This window comes from Erithacus rubecula (assembly GCF_903797595.1).
Source record: "Erithacus rubecula genome assembly, chromosome: 15".
Taxonomy (NCBI): domain Eukaryota; kingdom Metazoa; phylum Chordata; class Aves; order Passeriformes; family Muscicapidae; genus Erithacus; species Erithacus rubecula.
This window is the reverse complement of record NC_136667.1, coordinates 16,011,891-16,035,479: the sequence shown is the minus strand read 5'-3', so window position 1 is coordinate 16,035,479 and position 23,589 is coordinate 16,011,891. Positions and strand designations below refer to the sequence as shown.

At 51.9% G+C, this 23,589-nt stretch overlaps 1 protein-coding gene across 6 annotated transcripts in view; it reads right to left on the bottom strand.

The window, feature by feature from the left end:
- LOC306808324 (gamma-aminobutyric acid receptor subunit beta-4) overlaps positions 1 to 23,157 on the bottom strand; it is a 77,452-nt gene extending 54,295 nt beyond the window's left edge. For 2 of the 6 annotated variants that reach the window (XM_079318782.1, XM_079318783.1), the window contains exons 1-2: positions 19,423 to 19,637; positions 18,014 to 18,102 (exon numbers count right to left, since the gene is read on the bottom strand). In XM_079318782.1, the coding sequence (XP_079174908.1) occupies positions 18,014 to 18,102; positions 19,423 to 19,619 (286 nt within the window). In that variant the 5' untranslated portion in view covers positions 19,620 to 19,637. Of the gene's footprint in view, positions 1 to 18,013; positions 18,103 to 19,145; positions 19,187 to 19,422; positions 19,646 to 22,097 lie in introns of those variants that run through there. The other 4 variants (XM_079318785.1, XM_079318784.1, XM_079318787.1 and 1 more) reach the window with 4 other exon arrangements.
- Between the last annotated feature and the right edge of the window lie 432 nt (positions 23,158 to 23,589).

The window sequence follows — 23,589 nt, the reverse complement described above, 5'->3', positions numbered from 1 at the left end:
TGCCTGTGGCATCACCAGCCTCTGAGATCCCTGCAGCAGCAGGAAAGCTGCTTTTAGTTCTTCTGCTGAGTAAACAAAGCCAACCAGAGAAAATTAGAGGCTTCAGTTACTAAACCTACATATAGAACAGGTCTGTGCCTTGCCCTGCAATGGTAAATGCCCATAGGCATGAGACTCCATCCATGTAAAAGCCATCACTCCAAACCCTCCAGAAGCTGAAGGGCAGCCCCAAAACAGTCAGTCCCAGCCAAGGCTGCCCTTGGTGGAAGTGTTTCTGCACAGACAGGGTGGTGCAGGCAGGCAGGGAGGGGGTCAGGTTTGCTAATCAAGGACCACTCTGCCTCTCTTGAGTTTTCAGTGACCCCTCACCCAACAGGACCAGCTCCTGGGGCAATCTCAGCCTCACCACAGGCATGACCAGCACACCATTCCACTGCCAGGACTGCTCCCTTCAGTCTTCACTCCCGAACAAGGCAGGAGCATCTTTCTTTCTGCAGGAAATGGCTTGCCCAGGCTGCTGCCTCTGCTTTGTTCCCAGCACTGAACCTGGGGGCAAGCTGTCTTTGTGTTTACAGCTCAGACCCAGGGCCCACATCACAGCTCTGAGCTGGTTACACAAGGCCTGGCAGACAGGGTGAGCTGGGAGCCAAGAGCTCACAGGTAATTGGAGGTGCAGAAGGCAGCACATCCAGCACCAGGCTTGTTGCTGGCTGAGAAGCTGCTGCCAGGATGAAAACATCCATCCTCTCCATAAATCTCCCCCTGGCCCTCCCAAAACAGATAGCCTTGAATCATTTTTGGCTGATGGGCTAATTAGTCCTGTGCTGGAGCTTTTTGAAACCGCCCAGAAGATAACTCAGAGGCCAGCCTGTTGTCAGGACACTCAAATTTACTGCACCCCAGTGCAGGCAGAATGGAAATGCTCCTGGGTTTTCAGCACACAGGAAGACTGCAAGAGGACTTCACAAATTGCTGTCTGCATAATAGCTGTGCTTACAGATCTCAGGACCAAGGCTCTGCTACAGCAATGAGAGAACATCTCAAAGATGCCAGCCCAGCAGGCTACACAAGCCAAACCACAAAGAACTTTCCCAACACTGATTTTCCTGTTCCTTTCCTTTTATTTTAGCTTATGTACAGCATCTAGCACAAACTCAGCTCAGTGTTAACATTGCTTGAGGAACAAGAACAGTTGACCATGTATCATGAAAGCAGAAATGTTCAGGGAACCACTTTCATCCAGCATCTCTGATTTGCAGTGACATCTAGAAGCACCGAGTTCAGCAGGGTCCCTTAAGAATCTACTCAAACTTTTCCAGTAAAATCTAGGTTTAAACATCCATTTAACACTTTCCAATCCTTTTCCCATTTGGTTGGGGTTTTTCCCACTCTTATTTCCATGGTCTCTCCCCCACCCACAGCCAGTGCTGTGCATTTCTTTTGCCAGGTTTAGCACAACAGCCAGGAACATCAAACACGTTCAGAGGGTGATATTGAAGCTTTCCCTCTACTCCCAGCAGGTCACCCCATGGAATCCCCTGGATTTCAAAGGGCAAAGCTTTACTCTTTCATGGTTTTACACTTTTGGGCACTGTTACACATTACCAGAGGGAGAGATGGTTTCAAGGCAAGTCAGCAAATCTGGCATTGGCTTTTTGCCTGGGGGGAACACATTTTATGAGGGATTTGCCACTGCTGAGCAATCTCTCAGTGGGATTTTGGGGCTAAAAGACAGGGCCCTGGGCCCCAGGGTTTCTGGGGATGGCAGTGCCTGCTCTTTCCCCATGGATTCATGGTTCTGCAGGGGCAGGAAGGATATCTACCACCACTGGTTCCCATGGAGATTGCAGCTGCTCTCCAAGTAGGTCTGGTAGAAAACAGTTTATTGGGTATAACAGGTTTCCTACATTTTTCCATACTCCTTTAGGTCCCCTTTAACACCACTGAGCCCATGCACAAAATGAGATCTTGCCTAACCCTGGTGTGGCTTTCATCCATCCACCCACACCACACCAGGCAGAGCACCACCCTGTGCAAGGAGGAAAATGAGGATTTCCAGCCTGTGCCATTCTCCTCTCCTGGAATCCTGGCACCGTCACCTCATCCAGTCAGACAACTGAACTTGAAATACTCATTTAAGAAAGGGGAATACTTGGGACTTCCCAAGGAAAATGCCAAGCTGGAGGAAGCTCTCACCAGCATGGTGATATCAAGGACAGCACAAAGATGGAGTGGAACATCTAAGGAAGGGAACAACCACAGCACAGCTCTTCAGCAGACTTTTGGAATATCCAAACATGAGCCTTGCAGAGCAGGCAGGGCTGACCTCTGTTCCTGCCAGCACTGCTCCCTGAGATGCTCTTTGCAAAGACACAGGTTAACCTGGATAACAGCAGCCACAGCCCCAGCCTGCTGTCACATGGAGTCTCCCTATGGATCTGAGCAGCCAGATCACAGCCACAGAACATCCCTGTGGATCTGAACAGAACATCCCTGTGGATCTAAACAGTCACAGAACATCCCTGTGGATCTGTGCAGAACATCCCTGTGGATCTGAGCAGCCAGATCACAGCCACAGAACATCCCTATGGATCTGAGCAGCCAGATCACAGCCACAGAACATCCCTGTGGATCTGAACAGCCACAGAACATCCCTGTGGATCTGAGCAGAACATCCCTATGGATCTGAACAATTACAGAACATCCCTATGGATCTGGCCACACAATATCCCTATGGATCTGGGCAGCCACAGAACATTCCTATGGATCTGAGTAGAACATCCCTATGGATCTGAGCAGTCACAGAACATCCCTGTGGATCTAGTCACAGAACATCCCTGTGGATCTGAGCAGCCACAGAACATCTTCTCCAGCAAACTGTGCCTGTTCCTGAGCCAGGGCTGAGGGATCCTCCTGGAGGAACAGTGCTTTCCCAGGGCAGGTGTAGCACCCATTCTGTGACTGTTCCAGGGCCAGCAGAGAGTTAAGGTGAACAATCTGTGAGGCACAGAGGATTACTTAATCTATCTCACAGGTATTTTTAATGGATTAGTAGGTATTAGAGTGGGATATTGCAAATATCCCATGGAAATTTGGAAGTGAGAGAGAACAATCAGCTGGCTGCAAAAACACTGTACAAGTTGTCCCAGAGGGATTGAAGGATTACAGAGGAAGCTAAATCAAGGTTGATTTTAAAAGATGTTGGTAGACAGCTACCCAGGCTGAATTAAAACAAGGTCTCAAATGTACAGACTTAAAAATGGAACAAGGGAGCAGACACCAGGCCTGACAGCATCTGATTGCCAGTGGACCCAGTCCAGGAGAGCACCTGTACACACACACACACAAGATTCTCAGCATTGAAAAAGAGTTACTGACCACTCAGAACATCATCTGCTCTTGGAAGAGGCCTAGGTCAACATTTAGGAGATAGATTTTTAAAGCTGTTTCATCCTCAGTGATGAAAACAGTCTTCCACCACCTTCTGCTGGTGAATCTCTTGCCCAGGTGATGCACATTTGGAAAGGTTACAGCAAAGCAAGAGGAAAATGAGTTCCCAGCTTTGTCAAGCTCTAAATTAGAGACACACAACTGCATCACCCCACCAGAACTGACCATCATCAGCCTGGCATTGACCAGTGGGTCCAAGCAATGAATTCCTCAACCAGCTCCCATCCTTCCCTTGAAGCTGGCAGTGCCCAGCTTGCTTTGCAGGGATGCCACTGCCATTGAGCTCTGTTGGGACACTGCAGAGGGTGGATCCAGACCTGACCCTTGGGAGATGAGGGCAGTGCTCCAGACTCCTGGAGAATGGGTCACCTGCCCTCCCTGTGTCCCCCAGAGCATCCCCATGGACCAGCTTTGCCATCTGCAGGGCACACACTGGGGGCTCCCCTGGTGGATCCTTCTCTGTAGAGCTGGCACTAGGAAATATCACCTTTCCCTGTGTTTACACTGAATAAATCCCAGGAAAGCAGAGACACTGAGCATCCCAGCTCGCTCCAGCTCTCCTCCACCAAGAGTAGTAGCAGGAGGACAGCAGGGCTTGCCAAGCAAGTGCCTGTTGTAGAGTGACAGCAAAGCAACACAAGCCAGGCTTCTTCTCCCCAGCAGCAGAGTGAGGCTTTGTGCCCACGCTGATCAGCAGCCCCCACACTGCTCCACCTGAGAAGACTTCCCTCCTACCTCTGTCAGCATCCTGGCAGGGAATGCATCCCTCCAGGGCCCTGCCAGAGCAGCCCTGGGGCACAGCTCTGCCTGCCTGGGAAGGGCTGGTGCACTCAGGAATAGCCCAGTCCTTCTGCTTGCACTCAGGCTCTCAGAGCTGGTGCTTGGCAGCCAGGCACTGCCAGAGCCTCTGCTCCTCCAGCTGGGGCAGGCTCAGCAGCCTTTGCACCCTGCTGCTCCTCCTTTCCCAGCCCAGCACCTGATACTCTGCTTTTCTTCCTTCAGAAAGGATTGCACACAGACACCAAGTATTTTGAGCCCCTGGGTGCAGCAGTAAGCAGAGTATTTAACCATGTACCAGAACACACTCACCACAGGCAGCTGCCCCATCTCCAGCTCCCTAGGTCAGTCTCTGAGCAAACCAACCCCCAGAACTCACCACAGCCTCAAAACCACTCTTTACAATGCCAAATGTTGAATTTCTCTACCAGTTCTGGTGCTACAAGATTCACAGAGGCACACAGGTTTTAAAGCAGGTTTAGAACTGAATCCCAGGTGCTGGGGTCCCTCCCCTAGCATGACAACACTTCTTGCAGAGCCAGGAGGTAGGAGTGTAGCAAAATACCTGCAAAACCACAGAATCACCCTCTTCTTCACAGCCAAACCACCCCCAAAGGCAAGGGTGGTGCTGCTGTATGTGGGACACCCATGCCATTATTCCATTCCATTCCATTCCATTCCATTCCATTCCATTCCATTCCATTCCATTCCATTCCATTCCATTCCATTCTCCCATTATCCCATCCCACAGGATCCAACCACTCCACCCCTCAGGTTGGGTTGTCAGAATGGCCCACAGGGGATGTAATTTAGGTTTTCTCTGCCTGGCAGCTGTGGAAGTTTCTCCCTATTGCCCATGGGAATGTCTCACTTCTCACCTGCCCACTCAAAAAGGTGCTGACCCAACTTTTCAGTGCTGGGGCTTTCCTGGCCTGGGCTATTGGAAGTGGCCTGGCTGGGAAAACACCCTCACATTACCAAACCCTGAGCCATCTAATCCCCTTAGCTGCAAATGAGCTGAGCCAAATTAATTTAAATGGGTTAACACAATCTCCTCTGCTCACATCAAATCCACTTCTCTGCCTTGGAAGTGTTTGTAACAACAACAAAATACCTGGACTTGTCATTTTTATCAAAGTGACAACAACGAGGTGTTTTCTCTTTTTTCCTCCCTGTTTTCAAATTTTTTTTTATGAGTTAGTCACACCTCCTCATCACTGTTTCCAGACTCTTGTTTTTAAAAGATGTAACTCCTGGATTGGATCTAGTTGGGCATCCCCAGCATGTGAGGAAAAAAACAGAAGGAACGGGATGGCCAGGTTGGGATCTGGTGCTAAACTTGTGCCATGCCCAAGGTTATGCTCAGGGGCAGTCAGGACAATTTACAGAGCAAGTATTGAAAAAATGGAGTGAGTCAGGCCTGAAAATATCCTTACATTCACATTAAATTCATATCTCAGTCAGGAATCACAAGAAACAAAGCACACACATGGAAACAAGCCTCCCCCTTTCCAAATGTCATCCATGGGATGAGAAGTTTTTATCCCTCTTTTCTGAGGCTCTTGGATATGCTTTGTTCAGGTGGTCCTGCCCTTTCTCCACAGTTTGAACACAGGGATGTTCTTACAAAATTCAGAACTGCAAGAGTTTAGTAGGGAAAAGGATTCTAAGATGTTCACTTTTGAAGGATTGCCCCTGTGCTGGTGTCTCCATTATTTCAGTAAGACTTGATTTGCAATAATGTCCGGGACAAAAGTTGCCTTTTAGCCCAGAACCTCTTTATTAAGACATAAAACTAAGTCCCATTTGCTCACCAAAATAATTGCTTTCACTCAGGATGCATGGATGAGTGAATCTTGCAGAGCTTTTACATATATATTCATCTCCAGCAATTCATCAACACAATAAGCACACATTATTAACTTGAGTACTCATCAATTTCTTTTTTCTGGAGCTTCAAATACTAGCAAGGAGCTAGTGTGCAATAGGGAAGAAAAACATGTAGGGGAACTTGTGATAAATGTTCTATTTTTGCTGTGAAAGGAGGATAAGAATTTAGCTCATAGCTTACCCTCTCCCTCACTTCCAAAAATTTCCTGCCAAGCTGAGATCCTTCTCCAGAGGCCAGGAGAGTGGGCTTTGCTGCAGACCTTCTCCAGGTGACATCTGTGACCTGGGTGGGCTCTTCTGCTGGCCTGACAGCTTCTGATCTTACACCCAGAGCTTTGCCACTGCCACGGGCACCCCCTTTTTCAAACATCACCCACTGGACTGGCCAGCACAGCCCATGGATGTGGCTTTTCCTCTGGCACAAGGGTGTCACCTGCTGTGGTGTCACCAGCACCAGGCCCCTGGAAGGGGGCAGAGAATCACCTCAGAGTGTGAGGGAACAGCAAGGAGTACCCCAGGCACCTGAGGGGATGTGTTTGGAAAGATCTGCTGGCCAGAAAACCCATCCTGGGTGTTCAGTGGAAAAGCAAGGGGCACTCTGGTGTTCTGCCAGCTCAGCTGCCTGTCCCAAATGTGAGCAGGGGGTGACAAAGCACCCCAGGAACCAAAATCACCCAATCCCTTCCCCTGGGTACCCCTCAGGGTACAGCCTCACATGGGGACAGGGAAGCTCTGGTGTTCCTTCTTGCTGGCAGCCCCTGGGGGATTCACTAAGAAGCAAAGAGTGAAAGCTGAAAGCAGTGCAGGACACCTTTCCTGGTTTTACTACTCTGTGACATGATCATACACAGTAAATCTATTTTCTGCCACATTTAGTAGGTTTTTTTTAACATTTTGACAATGATCAAGTTTATAAAATTTAAGTTTTTCCTGGAAGGGGTGTTGAGCAAAGTCCTTCTACTTCATCCATCAGAAGGGGAATTATTTGTGAACAGGATTGATAACCATTAATTAAGAGCTTTTCCTATGGCAGTACCATGACAGCAAGAGGTGTGCCCACCTGCCTGCTCCCTGTGGGGATTCCCCCAGGGAATTGTGAAGGAAAGGCCACTATTTGGTGGCCAAGCAATGGCCCAGAGCTCAGGAGGTGCTTAGGTCTGTTCTTACAAATAAATAGCAGCAAGCAGAGCTTCCCAGTGCCATTCCTGGTGCTGCTGTGGGTTTTCAGCATCACCCCCAAAAAACTGTCCCCTTTTGGTGTCCCCAAGGTATAAAGTGGCCCCAGTGGTGGTCCAGCCTCCCCCAGGTGATGGGGAAGATTATTTAGTCAATATTTGCATAGCACAGGAGGTTTGATGATATCTGTGACACAGAACCCCTAATACCACCCAAGAACAAATAATTTTTGTGCATACTCAACATCACATCCAGCTCAGCCCTGACTTGAGAACCCTTTTTGGTGAGTGATGATGTCCAGGGCAGAGAGAGCACAGCTTGAATTCCAGAGCCCAGGCTGAGCTGGCAGAGCTGGCAGGTAGAAATATCTTGTTTTGACTGGTAAACTGAGCAACTTTGACATGGAAACCACTGAGGGAGAATAAATATGGAACAACAAGATGTAATTTTACAGAGTCTCTCTTCCAACTCGAGCTGCACTCGGAGTCATCTCAGAGCTGAACTAAGAGGTCCTGAGGTCTAGGGAGGGGAATTCTGGACACAGTGGGTTGGGCTGAGGCTCAGCCCTGTCACAAGCACAATTATTTAACAGCACTGTTCCTGCAGGACTGCAAAGAACAGGAGAAACAGAAAGGGGAGGGGGGAAAGATCAGAGGAAATAGAGTTTTTAGCTGTGACACAGAAGCAGGGGATAAATGCCACAGCCAGAAAAACAGCCCATAGGAACAGCATGATCAGTGCTGCCCAAACCAGCCTGAAATTCCTGCTCTGCTCAGAGCAACAGCAGCTCCCACATCCCAGCAGGAAGGGAGAAGAGCTCTTCTTCCTTCCATTTTCTGGAAACAGGATCAATCCTGGATCTGCAGAAAATCTCTTTAGCTGACCAACCTGTGCTCTACCATCCACCTTTGTCCCTTCTCACACATGAGATGTGAATTCCTCTGAAAGACCTTGTGCTTTCATTAGACACATCTTCTGTCCTGTCCATGTTTCTGGTCATGCTTTAACAAGTGCATGATATTTCACATGAAATATCAAGATATAAAAGCCTCCAGCAAGGGCTGTCTGCAAGAATGGATTTTACAGGCCAAAAACTCTCAGTACCACCAAAAAACCCTTTTACATCCAGCCAGCCTGACACTATAGCAGCCTCCAACTCTTTTTCTTTGAACCAGACATAGGTGAGAAAAGTGACATGTACACACAGAGTCTCTTCCACACAGCACATTCCTTGGCTTTTCCATTTTGTTTTATATTAAAAATACTTCTCTGACTAACTGGATACTGGGAGTCTTAGGAGATGAACAATGCAGGTATGTAAAGCTGCTCTGATGAACAGCTCCAGGGCGGTGGAAATATATTTTGAGTAATCAAAAGGACTTCTACTAATGGATTTTACACTCCTTTCACATTCTGCTTTCAGTGGCAGTCCCTTGAAGGCAAGTTTACTGGCAGGAATAATCTCAGAAATGGTGAGTGCTACGTAGATGTTTGTTAAGGAGGAGAATGAGTCCAGGTGATGTGGCAAACATCCTCCAGACTGGCTGTAAACAACAACCTGCTTTTAGTCAGATAATTAATTTGGAAATATTGGAATTATTCTGCTAATCAGTAACTCAAATGCATTGCATCTTGATGTAAAAAAATCTATGACTAAGGGTGGAGGCAAAATTCCTGGAATAAAACCTTAGTTTAAATGATGATGGCATCTTGGTTTTGAGAGAGATCTCTGAAGGATCCTGAGCAACCAGATGCATTTATCCCACAGGATAAATGGGGCATAAGCATGAGAATCAACATCCCCAGTGCCAGTGGAAGTGCACTGGAATGGATGGCAGCCAAACTTCATGTTCCCCACTGGACAGCAAGCCCTGAGAAGGAGGCAGAGCTCTTTGGCAGGCACACAGCTTGCTCAGAAACCCAAGTTTTGGGCTGGGACTCAGGGGAACTCATCTCCATTGCTGTCTTCCCCCAAAACTGCCCCCACTGCTCTGTGCCAGAGATTCCTGTCTGGAAAGGAGGATGATCAGTGTGGCCACACATGAATGCACAAGGGTGTTCAATGTGCAGCGAGAGGCTCACAAGCTCTGTCACACTGCAGGAAGAGGCTGGTCTAATATCCTAAAATATTATTGCCCTCAAGAAGAAAATCAAGAGGAAGACAAAATGGATGAAGGTTAGGTGGAAGGATGCCTGCTGCTGAATGGATGTTATGGAGCCAGCTCTTAATTAAACTGTCCACAGCATCCTTGCTCATTGCTTTTCCTTGATTGATAGAGGATGGATTTGCAGGAAGGCAGCACAGACAGGGGGTCCCTGCCTGCCCTGCAGTGAGTGAGGGGGAATCCCACAGGACAGGGAGGATGTTTTTGTGGCTGACCCTGTTCCTCAGGACTGGATGTGTCACAGGGCTCCTGTGTGCTCAGGATTTCAGTGAACTCTGTGTGTCCCTCTCTCGGGGCACTGGGGCTGAGCACTCACAGCTGTGGCTGAAATCAATAGGAGCTGTGCTCCAAACTGGCTCCAGTGCTGCAGAGCATACTGAAAAATCACATTTTCACTGGGTACCCCTCAGCAGGGGATACCTCTGGCTTCTAGGGGGAGAGGTGTGAACACACTCCTGCTGTACTGGTGTGCTTGAGAGCATCCTAAAAACAGCTGATGCCGTGTGGAGAGCAGGGCTGAGCACAAAACAGCCAGGAAAACACAAATCCAAGGTGAACTTTGGGTGCTCAGTCCCAGAATTGGCATCAGACCATCACCTCAACCCACCCTAATTACCTGTCCCCACTGCCATGCCCCTGCCTGTCCCCCTCTGGAGTGAAGGGAATGAGAAAAATCAGCTCCATGTGTAAATGGCATCTTGCTGTGCTCTGTGGGGCTGCTCAGGAGGAAGCAACTCTTGGACCTTTCCTCCTGATGCACCCTCACAAGGGGACCAAATACAGATCCCCAGAGAAACCCCAATTCTGTTATTTTCTGAAGTCTTGTGTGTCTGACTTTAAAGCCTCCAAGTCCTTCTCACAGCATGTATTTCATATAAAAAGAGCAAAGTGAAAAAAAATAGACATTCTATCATGTGGCAATGTGTTAACATCCACATATGTCCCAAGAAGGACAGGATCCTTCCATTTCCTGCCACTTCAGTTAATGAAGTAAGACACAACAGCAGGAGGTTGTCATCTTCCTTCTGGATTAGCCCTAGAGAGGATGTGACCCATGGTCTGGAGCCAGAAGTCACAAAAACTGGGGAGGAAGTGAGGGCTGCATGGCTGCAGCCAGGTTTACTGACCAAAAATGGCCTTTTCTCAATATCTTCATTCAGGAAGGGAAGTGGGACTCCTGACAGCCCTAGCAGGTATCCACCTTTCCTTTGGCTAGAGTGAACTGGGGTTTACAGACTTCCCAGCCAGTTTCTGTCTCTCCCTCCTCAATTAACTCCTTTCCCCAGCCTGATCCATAATTACCCCTCCTTTCAAACCCAGAGCTGCTCTTCTGCCCAGCCACAGTGTGGGGACAGAAGGGTGACACTTCTTGCAGGAGTCAGGCTCTGTGAAGCATTTCAGGTTCATCCCTGCACAACTCTGGGCAAATCCTCCTGCAGGCAAGAAAGGAGCTGTCCCTGGTGGGACCAGAGCTTCCCTGCTAAATCTCAATTCCCTGCCCCAAAAGGGCTGGCTCAAGACATCTCAGAAGGAAAAGGAGAATTGAACCTGGCTGCTCTGAGATTTAAACATTTTTTTGCCATAAAGAGGAAGGGAAAGCTGAGAAGCAAAGCCTAGAAAGGCAGGTGAGCAATTCCTGCCCTGGACAGGCAGCCCAGGACCAGCACCCACTGCTCTCTTCCAGCCCCATACCCTGGTCCTCCTGCAGCAGCATCATGCTCTGAGGTGCTGCCCCACACCAGAGGCAGTGGGGACACAGCCCTGGTGCCAGCCAGGTCCCTGGTGGCCCTGGGGACACACCTGCTCCACATGCACAGGGGCCAGCCCTGCAGAAGGTGCTGCCAATTTCATCCCCCAACATCTTAGGACAGAAAAAAACACCCAGCACGTACATGTTTTGGCTTGTTCTCAGAAATTTCTGAATCATTTTTCCCAAAATTTCCCCCCTCCTTCCCCTTCAAAAATCCAAAGCAAGCTAGCTGGTTGGGAAAAAAACACCACCTGACATGCAGTGGAAAACAGGGATGTTTTTGGGAAGGCTTTAGCTGTTCCACCAGCCTTGACCATGGAAGAAACCAAATTCTCACTCCTTCCAGCACAGCACCACTGACAGCAGCTGTTTCCTGGGCACACAGGGCTGGTGGGGCAGGGAAATAACACAAGCCCCCCATCCTCTGCTGTATCTGTGCCAGCCACAGCAGCCACTCAGCCACGCCAGTTTTGGAGCCCTGAACCACTGATGATGCTTCACTGCAACACTTTATGCATCAGCAATCATTTATTTTTACAATTCTGGCTTTCAAGTGATGCTGTTACACAGGGAATTTCACCCCCAGCTCCACTGGATTTGGAGTGGCCGCTGTAGAAGGAATACTGGGGAATAAACAGGGCAGGGTGCCCAGGAGGGTGGAGGTGTGATGGAGCAGAGAGGAGCTGAGAGCAGCAGGGGCAGGGGACAGGGAGGAGCAAGGCCAAGATGTTGCAGCAAAGAGGGGTTTGGATATCCCAAGTAGTGGTGGTGAGAGCTGGGAATCCTCACCCATGACACAAAGCAGAGGAGAAGCAGGACACAGGCTCATTGCAACCCAAGACCCCCTTAAGTGCTGATTTTTCTCAGGGAAGTGTGAATTTAAAATGAGGCAGGGAAAAATGAAAACCCAGGATTTACTGTGCAGTCCCAAGGGCTTCACAGTCATTCTGCTGCTGATGGTCATTTCCAGATACTTGCACATCCCCCAGGAGAAACACCAGGAACCCTGCACTGCAGGAGGGCTGGCAGCAAGGAGCTGAGAGTGCCCTCACCTTGCTTTTGGCTACCAAGACCTGCAAATGATGCTGGAAAATTATAAAGAGCCATCTGCTTGAAACTCTTGCAAAGTTTTGGGCTGGGAACGTTGCACCAACAGAGAGCAGCTGAGTCACTGAGCTCAAGTGGGATCTTCCTGCCATTCCTTCATTGCTTCCTCTACCCTGGGGCAATATGGTCTTAGTTTGCTTTATTTTCCTTTTTTTTTTTTTTCTTCCCTCCTTTTTTCTCCTATGGAGCTAATGCTTTGGAAAGTGAGTGCCTAAGAGCCCTTACAAGAGCCAGGGTGCTGCTCTGAAATCTCCCTGCCCATGGCTCTGCAATGATTCCCAGACATTTTCTGCAGCATCCCTTGCTCACCCAGTCCTAAACCCTGAACATCCTGCTTGTCTCATGGTGTAATTAGTGTGCTATATAAATCACCCCCAGACTGACCATTCCTCAGGGCCAGCTGGATGGCACCCACCTGTGATTTGGTGTCCCTGTGAGAACATTGTGCTGCCCCAAAGACCAAAACCCTCTCTCTGCATTGTTGCTGGTTTTGCAGGACCAGGACAAAGACCCAGATCCTTACCACAACCCTGGCCAGACCCTTTACACTCCTTTCACAGAATTCACAGAATGACTGGGTTGGAAGAGACCTTCAAGGTCATGGAATCCAACCCGTGCCCTAAGACCTCAACTAATCCATGGCACCAAGTGCCACATCCAGGGATGGTGACTCCACCACCTCCCTGGGCAGACCATTCCAGTACTTTATCACTCTTTCCACGAAAAACTTTTTCCTAATATCCAACCTAATTTTCCCTTGGTGCAGCTTGAGACTGTGTCCTCTGGTTCTGTCAGTGCTGCCTGGAGAAAGAGACCAACCTCACCTGAGCACAGCCACCTTTCAGGGAATTTAGAGTGGGATAAGGTCACTCTGAGTCTCCTTTTCTCCAGGCTGAACACCCCCAGCTCCCTCAGCTGTTCCTCACAGGGTTTGTGTTCCAAGCCCCTCACCAGCCTCGTTGCCCTCTTTGTTTGCCATGACCCCCTCCTGTCCCCTCAGTGCCCACCTTGGCATTGTCCCAGCATGGTGTGACACTCCAGGGCTTGGGGACAAGTCCCTCAGGCTGCTCCCACTAACCAGGGTGCCTTTTGCTGGAGCTGCTCCCAGATTTTTCTATCATCTCCACACAGCTCCAGCTTTCCCCTTTGGTGTCCCCCCACTCCCCAGGTGACACAGGGCCCTCATTGCCACAGCACCACCCCGGAGAGCCGACCTGCTCATGGGCCTGATGGGTTTCCAAGGGGTGGGGGAGAGGGAGGAGAGCGAGTGGTGACGCTTCTCAGCCACTCAGCTCGGCCCAGAGCTAACGAGGCATCTCAAAATTAAAAAGTGAACTGCAATCCCCAGCAGGCCTGTCCTCCTTTTGGCATTAGGCTGAGTTCTCTTTCTCTTTTTCAAAAAAAAAAAAAAAAAAAAAAGAGGACTGGGGAGAGTTGTGTTTGGAGCTGTGGAAGCACCACATCCTGGGCAGGGTGGGAGTGCTGGGATGAGCCTTGGGGCTCTCTTAGAAAAACTGGGAGGGGGAAGAACTGTGGACACTGCTGAAGGCTCGTGGAGAACATAATCTGTTTTTTTTCCCAGATTGTTGGCTTTTCTTAGTTCCAGCCAGGATCTTTCCCAGGCTGGGGATCTTTCTCAGAGACAAAACAAGGAAAGGTAGAAAGAAAAACCCAGATAGACACCTGGTGTTGAGCACCAAGCTGTGAGTGTCTCGTGATATTTTGCACAAAGCATGTTTTCAAAGAGGTGTTTCCTTCTTTGACCAATGAGTTTTTTCTATTTTGTTTTTCACAATCTCCCTTATATATATATTCCGTGGCTTTTCAATAAAGTGCTCCTTCTTGCTGTTTGGAAGAGGAGTCATGTTGCTGTATTCTTACACCATTTCCCAGCCCCACAGCCACACAAGTGCCTCACCATGGGAAGTGGAACATGGGAACAGGTTCTGCCAGGTGCCTTCACACCCAAAGGATCCCAATTCCTCCTGTTACAGGCTGGAGTGGATGGAGGAGGCACCCAGGACAGGGAGGTGAGATACTGTCCCCAAGGCTGAGGGTGGGGACAGTGCAGGGTGACTGCCACTGGCGTGGGGGCAGGATGGCCAGAAGGAAACAACTCTGCTGCAGCAGGAAAATGTGGAGAAAGCAGCAGGAAAGAGCAGGAAGGGAGGCAGGGAAGCCAGACTGGTTCATCACCTCTGTGGCTGCATTTCTCACATGGGAATCTGTCTGGGAAGGACCTTGCTGTGCCTACACCTCTAAGGAACCCAGCACTGGCTGCTGGGACCTTCCTGCCCCCAGTGCCTCCTCCTTGAGCCACAGAGAGCTGGAGGCTCTGCCTTTAGAGGCACAGCTCATCCTGCTTCATGGGCAGCTGCTTTGCTCCAGTCCTGTCCAGCCTCACCCCCTGGTCGCCCTTGGCCAGTCCTGAGACATCTCCATGGCATCCCTTAGGGCACAGGGCTGCCACCAGGACCTGCCAGCCCTCCAAATATCCTGAGATAGCTCCATGGCATCCTTCAGGGCACAGGGCTGCCAGCAGGACCTGCCACCCCTCTGAGGTGCCACCTTGACCATTCCCAGCTCACCCTGCCTGGTGCTCCCAGGATGAGAGCACAGGTGGGTGGAGGGGTTGCCTCCCCCACAGATTGGGCTCACACCCCTTTGGCTCAGCTGGGAGGCAGAGGAGGGGTGGCAGGACAGTCCAGGTGGAGTCCTGAAGAGCAGTCCAGTCCTCAGGATACTGGAACTGGAACTCCAGTCCATCCCTGGGAGACAGCAGGGCTGCACACACAGGTCCCAGGGCTTTGCCCAAACTGTGCCTTTTCCATAGAATCACAGAACATTCAGTGCAGGAAGGAACCCACAAGGATCATCCAGTCCGACTCCTGACCCTGTCCAGGACACCCCAACAACCCCAGCCTGTGCCTGAGAGTGTTGTACAAACCCTCCTGGAGCTCTGGCAGCCTTGGGGACATGACCATTCCCTGGAGAGCCTGTTCCAGCTCCCAGTCACCCTCTGGGGAAAGAATCTTTTCCTAATATCCAACCTGAGCCTCCCCTGACACAGCTGTTCCTGTGGGTGCTGTGGCTGTGCCAGCTGCACACAACTTACTGGGAAGAAATTCACCCTCTCCACAGCAGGACTGAGGATGGACTGGGAGCCACACAGGGTTAGAAATCTCCTGGCATGATCCCACTGGATTTCACCTAGAAATGGGTTTGATCCAAACCCCAGAGAACTGGTGAGCTCTGGGTACAGCAGAAACTTCCACCCTTTTCCCTGATCTTGTAAACACCAACCATCTTCAGCTTCCAGACCCTTGTGTCAGCCCAGCTGCAGGAATTTTGCCTGGATAAGCTTGTCCTGGTAGGAGGGAGCCAGGGGTGCTGATGGTTTGGGGACCCCTGCACTGTGAGCACCAGGACCTTGCTGTCACAAGCAAAGGGAAGGACAAGGAAAGGTGAAGGGCAACAGTGAGGGGATTACAGGCAAGGGGGTTATGCTCATAATTCTGTTTCCTTGCTTGAGTGAGGAGAAATGCAGCCTGCACTTGGGGGATTCAGAGTAAAATCAAATGAAATGCCACGGGGCATTTCTGCAGCCCTGGAGGACGCAGTGCCTGCCCAGCCCAGCCTGAGCACTGCACACATCTGGCAGGGCCAGCACAGCCCTGCACTCAAGGAAGGGCTGAGCCCTGTCCTGGGTGCCCTGGGGACCTGGAATCAGGAAACAAAAGCTGCTGGAGCCCGAGCTCCCTCTGCTCCGTGACTCTGCTCCCCTCTGTTCTCTGTCACAATCACGCCGTGCCTGCACACCGTGCCTCTCTTCCAGTTTTATGTCATCTCCGTGCCTCTCCCCCTCATAAAAAGTGACTGCAGCAATTTCTGTGATGAGGACTGGCCAGGTAATAGGGACATTTCATGTTTGCTGGGCAGAGCCTTTAAATCAAAGCCAGCCAAATGCCACGTTCAAAGGAGAGAGGGAAGGTTGGGAAGCTCTGTTTGCCTGCAGAATGCTGCATCCCAAGGTTCTCCCACTGCACTGGGGGACTGCCCAGCTGCTCCTGAGCTCTGTGGAGGGATGGGCATCATCTCCCCACCCCAGAGCCCTCCCTGAGGCCAGGCTGCAGCAGCAGCACCTGAAAACCCCTGTTCCACCTCAGGGTGGTGTGGATGGTGTTTGTGGGGATGGAAGGAGGCTCTGTTGAAGGGTGTGGGGTGGGCAGGGCATGGGGCAGGTCTGGGTGAGGTGCAGGGGAAGCAGAGGTTTCAAGAAGAGATGGTTTGGTCATGGCAAACAGTGAAACACTGGGGTGCTTCAAAACCTGATGGCATCAGTGAGGATATTCCTCCACTCCCAGCTTCTAGGAACTATGGATCAGCCCTGTTGGGATAAAACTGCTCCCTTGAATCAGTAAATAATTGTCCCTGGCCTCTCTTTCCCTGAGAGCACAGGCATGAGCCTGCTTCCCTCAGTCCTATGACACCTTGGTGTGTAGCTGCCCTCCTGTGGGCTGAGCATCCCCCAGCCCCACACATGAGGAGGAAATTTCATTGCCCAGAAAAGAATTAAAACAGCCAGGCTGATTTCAGAAGTCCTCAAATCCCTCTCCCTGTGCTTTTCCAGTGCCTGTTCCTCTCCAAGAAATGGACCTGGGTACAGGATGGCGCCCAAAGATTTTTCATATTTCATCTCCACCAGGAGATTCTCCTGTTTGCTCACAGGACCCAAGGGAGGAATTGGAGATCCTTGCACCTCCTGCTGAATGGCAGCTCCCCAGAGGTCATTTTATGCCTCATTGATGGTGAGGGAGCAGCTTTGCTCAACCTCAGGCCAACCTAGAGCCCCACCAGCAACCACCTCGACCCTCTGCAGGGAAAACAGCCAAAATATCTGGCATTGGGAGCAGAAGTGGATGAGGGATGATGTGATGGAGGAAAGCTTGGAGCAGAGGAGAAGCTGAGTGTCTCTGTTGTGGCAAAATATCCCCAGAAACGTCACACCATGGGCAGCCCAGCTGTGTGCAGAGATTATGGAAGGAGGGAGGGAAAAACAGGAGGGGTGAAAGAAAAGTGAGGGAGGAGGTCATAGGATATGAGTCAAGGAGGAGGTCAAGGATATGAGGCTGGGGATGTTTGAGGGGAGCACACCCTGCTCAGGTGGCCCAGGGGCCAGCACAGACCCAGAACAGCTCCTGCCCCTGCCCCTGCCCCTGCCCCTGCCCATGGCCATGGCCAGCACTGACCCAGAGCAGCCCCTGCCCATGGCCAGCACAGACCCAGAGCAGCTCCTGGCCAGCACAGACCCAGAACAGCTCCTGCCCATGGCCAGCACTGACCCAGAACAGCCCCTGTCCATGGCCAGCACAGACCCAGAGCAGCCCCTGCCCATGGCCAGCACTGACCCAGAGCAGCCCCTGCCCATGGCCATGGCCAGCACAGACCCAGAACAGCCCCTGCCCATGGCCAGCACAGACCCAGAACAGCCCCTGCCCATGGCCAGCACTGACCCAGAGCAGCTCCTGCCCCTGCCCCTGCCCCTGCCCATGGCCATGGCCAGCACAGACCCAGAGCAGCCCCTGCCCATGGCCAGCACTGACCCAGAGCAGCCCCTGCCCATGGCCAGCACTGACCCAGAGCAGCCCCTGCCCCTGCCCCTGTCCCTGCCCCTGCCCCTGCCCAGCTCACTCCATACCTCCAAAGTCAGGCCTGAGGCGGACGTCATAGCCCTTCAGCAGCTTGTCCACAATCTCTTTCACCACAGAAATATTTCCAGTGGAGGGGCTGAAATATAAAAGAAGAGAGTTCTGGTCATGTCGTGTAGTACCAATGGTCCTGGCCAGGTACCTCAGCATCCTCCATAGCCCAGAACACCTCAGCCATGGGCAGAGCCTCTCTGTTTTTTCAGTCTCTCGTGTTTTCTGTCCTGGGCACAGCTCTCAGGCCCCCAGCTGCCCACAAGCCCCCCCCCATAGCCATCCTGGCTTAGTCTCAGTAGTGTTTTGGCTCCTCTCCTGCAGCCCACCCTGACTCCAGGGCACCCCAAGCTCTGTCCCTTGGTATCCCTCTGGTGTGAGCACCCCTCAATGAGCACCCTGACCCACAACTTGGGGGGCTTCCCTGTGCCCACAGAGGCAGAAATTGTCCTTTCTGCCCCCCAGGCTGTGTGTGGGGCAGCTGCAGCCTCTCTCCTGCAGGTCTCACTCCCCTTCTCCAGCCAGGCTGGGCTCTTGCTCCATGTCTTGCATCACCCAGCACAGTCTGGGCATGTCCTAAGGTCCCCAGAGCACGGGTGGCCCCAGCAGGGACCCTGCTCTGTCACACAACCCAGTGCAGCCTCTGCTTCTCACTGCACCCAGGTTATTGAAGCAAAAGAGAAAACCCTGCTCCTCCTTCCCCTATGGCCTCAATGTACAGCTGGTCTTTGCCATGTAAAAATTCAGTTTCTGCCACTCAGCATCACTGTGACTTCTTAGCAACGCAGATCTAGAGGCAGAGGCAGGAAAGGAGAGTCCATCTTCCCCTGTGTGTGCCAGAGCAGCAATCCTCTCCCTCCCAGCCCTTTAACCTGCACGCAGAGGGGGCAGATCTCCCCCTGAGCACCAGCCCAGCCTCGCAGCAAGAGGGGACAGCTCCTTCTAAAACCAGCCCGAGGGCCAAGCCAAAGCTGGAGGTGGGAAAGCAGAAAGCAGGGGATGCTATAAATACTGGACTATTCAGTGCTGCGGGGTGGATCGGGTTTTGTGCCTCTGTGCCACCCTCGTCCCCTGCTTTGCATGAGAATGGAGACCCCGGCGCTGACAAGCGCTGCTCTTTGCATCACCCACCACAACAGCATCTCCGCCTGTCAGCACCGCCTCCCACACCCATCCCCGGCAGCCTGGGGAGCTGCACCACGGCACGGCCTCTGCCCGGACACACAGACACTCACACACTCAGACACACGGACACGAGGGTGTAGGGGCTCCCTGCCTGTGCACACGGCCACAGGACAGCACTGGGTGCAGCTCCAAAGCGTGTACAGGTGTGTGAACACATCCCAGTCAGGGGCTGGGGGTGCCTGAGGGTGATGGTGGGTGCCTGGGGGTGATGGTGGGTGCTCACCTTGCTCTGCTGGACTGCAAACACCATTTATGAGGAGCACAGAAACAGGCATTTGTAGGCTCCTGAGGTTCCCTAGTCTCCCTCGGGGTGTGGGATGAGGCAGGTAGAACCACCTGGGCAGGTCTCAGGGCTCTGGGTGTGCAGGAATTTCTCAGCAGTGATGTGCAAATGTGGGGCAGCACCCAGGTCTGGTGCATGGACCACCAAGGAGCCCTTGTGCTGGCAGGGGAAAGGGTCTGAGCTCCACTCCTGAGAGTGGTACAGCTCTTGGTATGCATGGCTTAATCACTGTGGAAAGGCCAGAGAGCTGTGCTCAGGTGGGCACTTCCACAGCACCGTGTGGCTTACAAGGTCCACTTGCACCTGTGGATTCCTCTGCAGGTGTGTGAGGTTTTGCAGCGTGCAAAACACAGTCCTGGCATTGAGGATGGAGAGTGTGCACCAGCATTTGCTCATCTCTAGACAGCCATGCCTAGGTACACAGATTTCCATACTCATAATACGGACACTGTGCATTTCTCAGGGGATTTACACACCTCTGTTTGGCTTCCTACAGTGCATAAACTCAGGAACCAGTGTTTACCTCGTTAATATAAGCAGGGAAATTGAGGCAGAGACAGTAAACAATGTGTCAGGGGCCCTGCAGAAAGGGGCAGAGTGGGAATAGGGCCACGGGGACTCATTCCTCCTCACCAGCTACAAGGTGGCCGAGTGAGGGGATAAACCACCATGATCAAGGACAAGGTCTTTTGCCTGCCAGTGCTCCCTCTGATTCAAAAAGCCACATCCCTCCCACTGAGGAGTCATTATTTGCCCAGCTGTGGGCCAGCAGCTGCATGCCAGTGCTATTCCTGGCAAATGTGGGTCTGCATCCGCCCGGGGAGCGCACACAGCCAGCCTGTGCTCTGGATTCCTGAGCTCCAGAGCGCTCTGCCCCTGATTCTGTGCCACTGGGCATGTGCTCTGCATTTCCACGTACACTTGCAGCCAAACATCTCCATCCCAGCGCCCCGTGCTGCTGGCTGGGCTGTGTGGGAGTAGCTGGAGGCTGGTGCACATGGAGAGTGTTTTGTGTTAGCTGTGCGCAGACACACACGGGTGAAAATCGGGGCTGGTCATGCAAACGCACGTGCAGGACACACCTCTGAGCAAAGGGGGTGCTGTGGGCTCTAAATGTCACATATTGGCTTGGACAGTGCCATGTGTGTCCCCACACGGCGGGACCAGGCGTGAATGGTGTGGGCAAGGTGGGAGCACCTGTGTATGTGCGTGTTTGTAATGATGGGAGCACAAATCTGGGCACCCAGTGCCCCACAGGCACCTGTATGTACATGTTTATAATTATGGGAGCACAAATCTGGGCATCCATAGCCCCACAAGGACCTGTGTGTGCATTTGTAATGATGGGAGCACAAATCTGGGTATCCAAAGCCCCAAAAGCACCTGTGTGTGTGTGTTTACAGTGATGGGAGCACAAATCTGGGTACCCACAGCCCCACAAGGACCTGTGTGTGTGCATTTTCTTAACCATGGGAGCACAAATCTGGACACCCACAGCCCCACAAGCACCTGTATGTGCATGTCTGTAATGATGAGAGCACTAATCTGGGGATCCACAGCTCCACAAGGATCTGTGTGTGGATGTTTATAGTACTGGGGGCACAAATCTGGGTACCCACAGCTCCACAAGGACCTGCATTTTTATAATTATAGGAGCAAATCTGGGTATCTACAGCCCCACCATAATCTCTGTGTGTGCGTTTTCTTAACTATAGGAAGAAATCTGAGTATCCAAACCCCACCAGGACCTGTGTGTGCGCATTTGTAATGACGAGAGCAGAAATCTGGGCACCCACAGCCCCAGCAGGAGCTGTGTATGGATGTTTATAATGATGGCAGCCCAAATCTGAGCACCCCCCAGCCCCAGCAGGAGCCGTGCGTGCCTCGGGAAGGCGCTGCCCCCGTGCCTGGCGAGCAGGGAGATGCCACAGCTCCCCCGGCAGCGCGCAGGGACGGCCGCACCTGCCCGCAGGTGTGCGCAGGGAGGGCAGCGCTCCTGCCGCGTGTGAAAGCAGCGGATGGCGAGCAAACAGGTGCGCCCCACACCTGGCAGGGCTGGGGGTTAGGTTAGGGGGATAGCCCGGGAACAGCTGCATCCCGGGATGCAGGGGAGGATGCTCTGCGCCCCCCCGTGCCGCGCTCCGGAGGTGTGCGGTGACACACGCGGGGATGGATGGCACCCACCGGCCGTAAATCCGCGGATCCGAGCGGAGGCATCGCCCCCGGAGCTCCGCAGAGCCGGGGCTGTGGCACAGCGCAGCTCGCCGGGTGCTGTGCGGCTCGGGCACGGCCAAGGCAGCCCAGCCGGGTGCGTGGCGCAGCTCCGGGGCTCCTGCGGGCTCCATTTCCCCTGCAAACCCCTGGGTTTGGCCATTTTCCCCCGGGTTGGGGAGGGGGACGCGCGCACTCGCTCTCCGTGCGCAGAGTCTGCTCCTCATCTCATGTACGAGCATCCCTCCTCCCCTAGAGCGGCACGGGTTCGGAATAACAATAGCGATTTGGGGAAGAACCCCCTCCCCTTCCCCACATCCAGCTCGATGGAGAAAACCCCAAGCAAGACAAACAAGCGCCGTGCCAGCCCCCCTGTCCCTGCAGCCTGGGATCGCAGTCCTTACCTTTGCGCACAGCAGGCGACACAAAGAGCTGCTAAAGCAGAGACAATTCCACTCAATCTGTCTGCCTGAAATGTCCACATTTCCACAAAGACGAAGGATGGAAAAAAAAAAATCTTTGGAGGGGAGGGGAAAGAAAGATGGATCTTCTGAAATCCCCCTCCAAAAAAAAAGGGGGGGAGGGAAAAAAGAAACCGACCCCCCCCCCAGTTGATGATTTCCTAGAGAAAAAGAATAATGAAAATAAAAATAAAAAAATGTGGGGGAAAAATACCCCCCCACACTCCTTCAGTGCCAGTCAAAGAATTCGTTTCTTCTTCCTTTCAGCATCCTCTCAACAAGAGACATCCTCTGGCAACGGAGAAAATCCCAAGAGAAAGAAAAATAAAATGCCCCAAAATGGGCTCAGCAAAATGTGAAATCGAATCTCACAGGTACGCAGCAGAAGAAGAAGAAGGGGAAAAAAATTAAAAAAAAAAATAAAAGGAAAAAGAAAAAAAAACCCAACTCAGTGTCCCCTGAGCACTCCACTTGGATTATTTTTCCTCCTGCTCTTTTGCCATCCGGTTCTGCAGATGTTGCATGGCTCCTGCTACCCACCTTCAGAGAGGAGGAGGAGGAGAAAGAGCGTGTGTGTGTGTGTGTGTGTGTGTGAGAGAGAGAGGGAGGGAGGGAGGGAGAGGGAGGACGTGTGAGTTTTCAAGCAATATGATTTTATTCTGGATTTTACCTATTTGCTCCCCCTTTCCTCTTTATTTTCCGAGGGGGGAAGGGGAAGCCACCCAGCCCCACTGTGCAGTTATTTTATTCTAGGGAAATCTCAGGCTCATCACTTGGGAGGCTTTGTGAAAAAGCTAAAAAGGAAAAAAAAAAAAAAATAAAAAAAAAAAGGAAAAGCAAACGCAGCCTGGTAAATAAAAAAAATACATATATGCATGTGTAAAAAATAAATAAATGCCTGTCTGCAGCAGGAGCTGCTCTCGCAGGGAGGGCTGGATGTCTCCCTAGTGCTGTTGCCGCAGCTCCTGTGGAGTTTTGCTGCTCATTGCAAAGTCACAAGAGGAGGGGAGGAGAGAGGGAGTTTGTGGTTGGGGAGGGGGACTCTCCGGACAAATTGGGATCCTGACGTCATGGCTGACAACATTAACCCCTGCTGGCTTGCAGAGAGGATGGATGAGCATTTCTGCTGAGGTGGATTTTGGGGTTTTTTCCCCCGGGGAGGTGGGAGCAGGGGTGATGATGATGGGAAAGGTGATGGCATTTTGGCATCATCTGGGGGGCTGTGCCTGGGCAAGAGTGGCTCAGCTGTGAGAGCTGATGGGTGCTGTGGTTGCCTGAAACATTGTCATCAGCACAGGCTGAGCTTCCTCCTGCAGCAGAGATAAAAAATAAGGTGATTTTCTCAGAATGTCTCCATGCCACAGAGCCCAGTGGCCTGGTGGCTCCTGCAGGGACACTGGGGGGGGATCTGGAGGCTCTGGTGGGGCTGGAGACT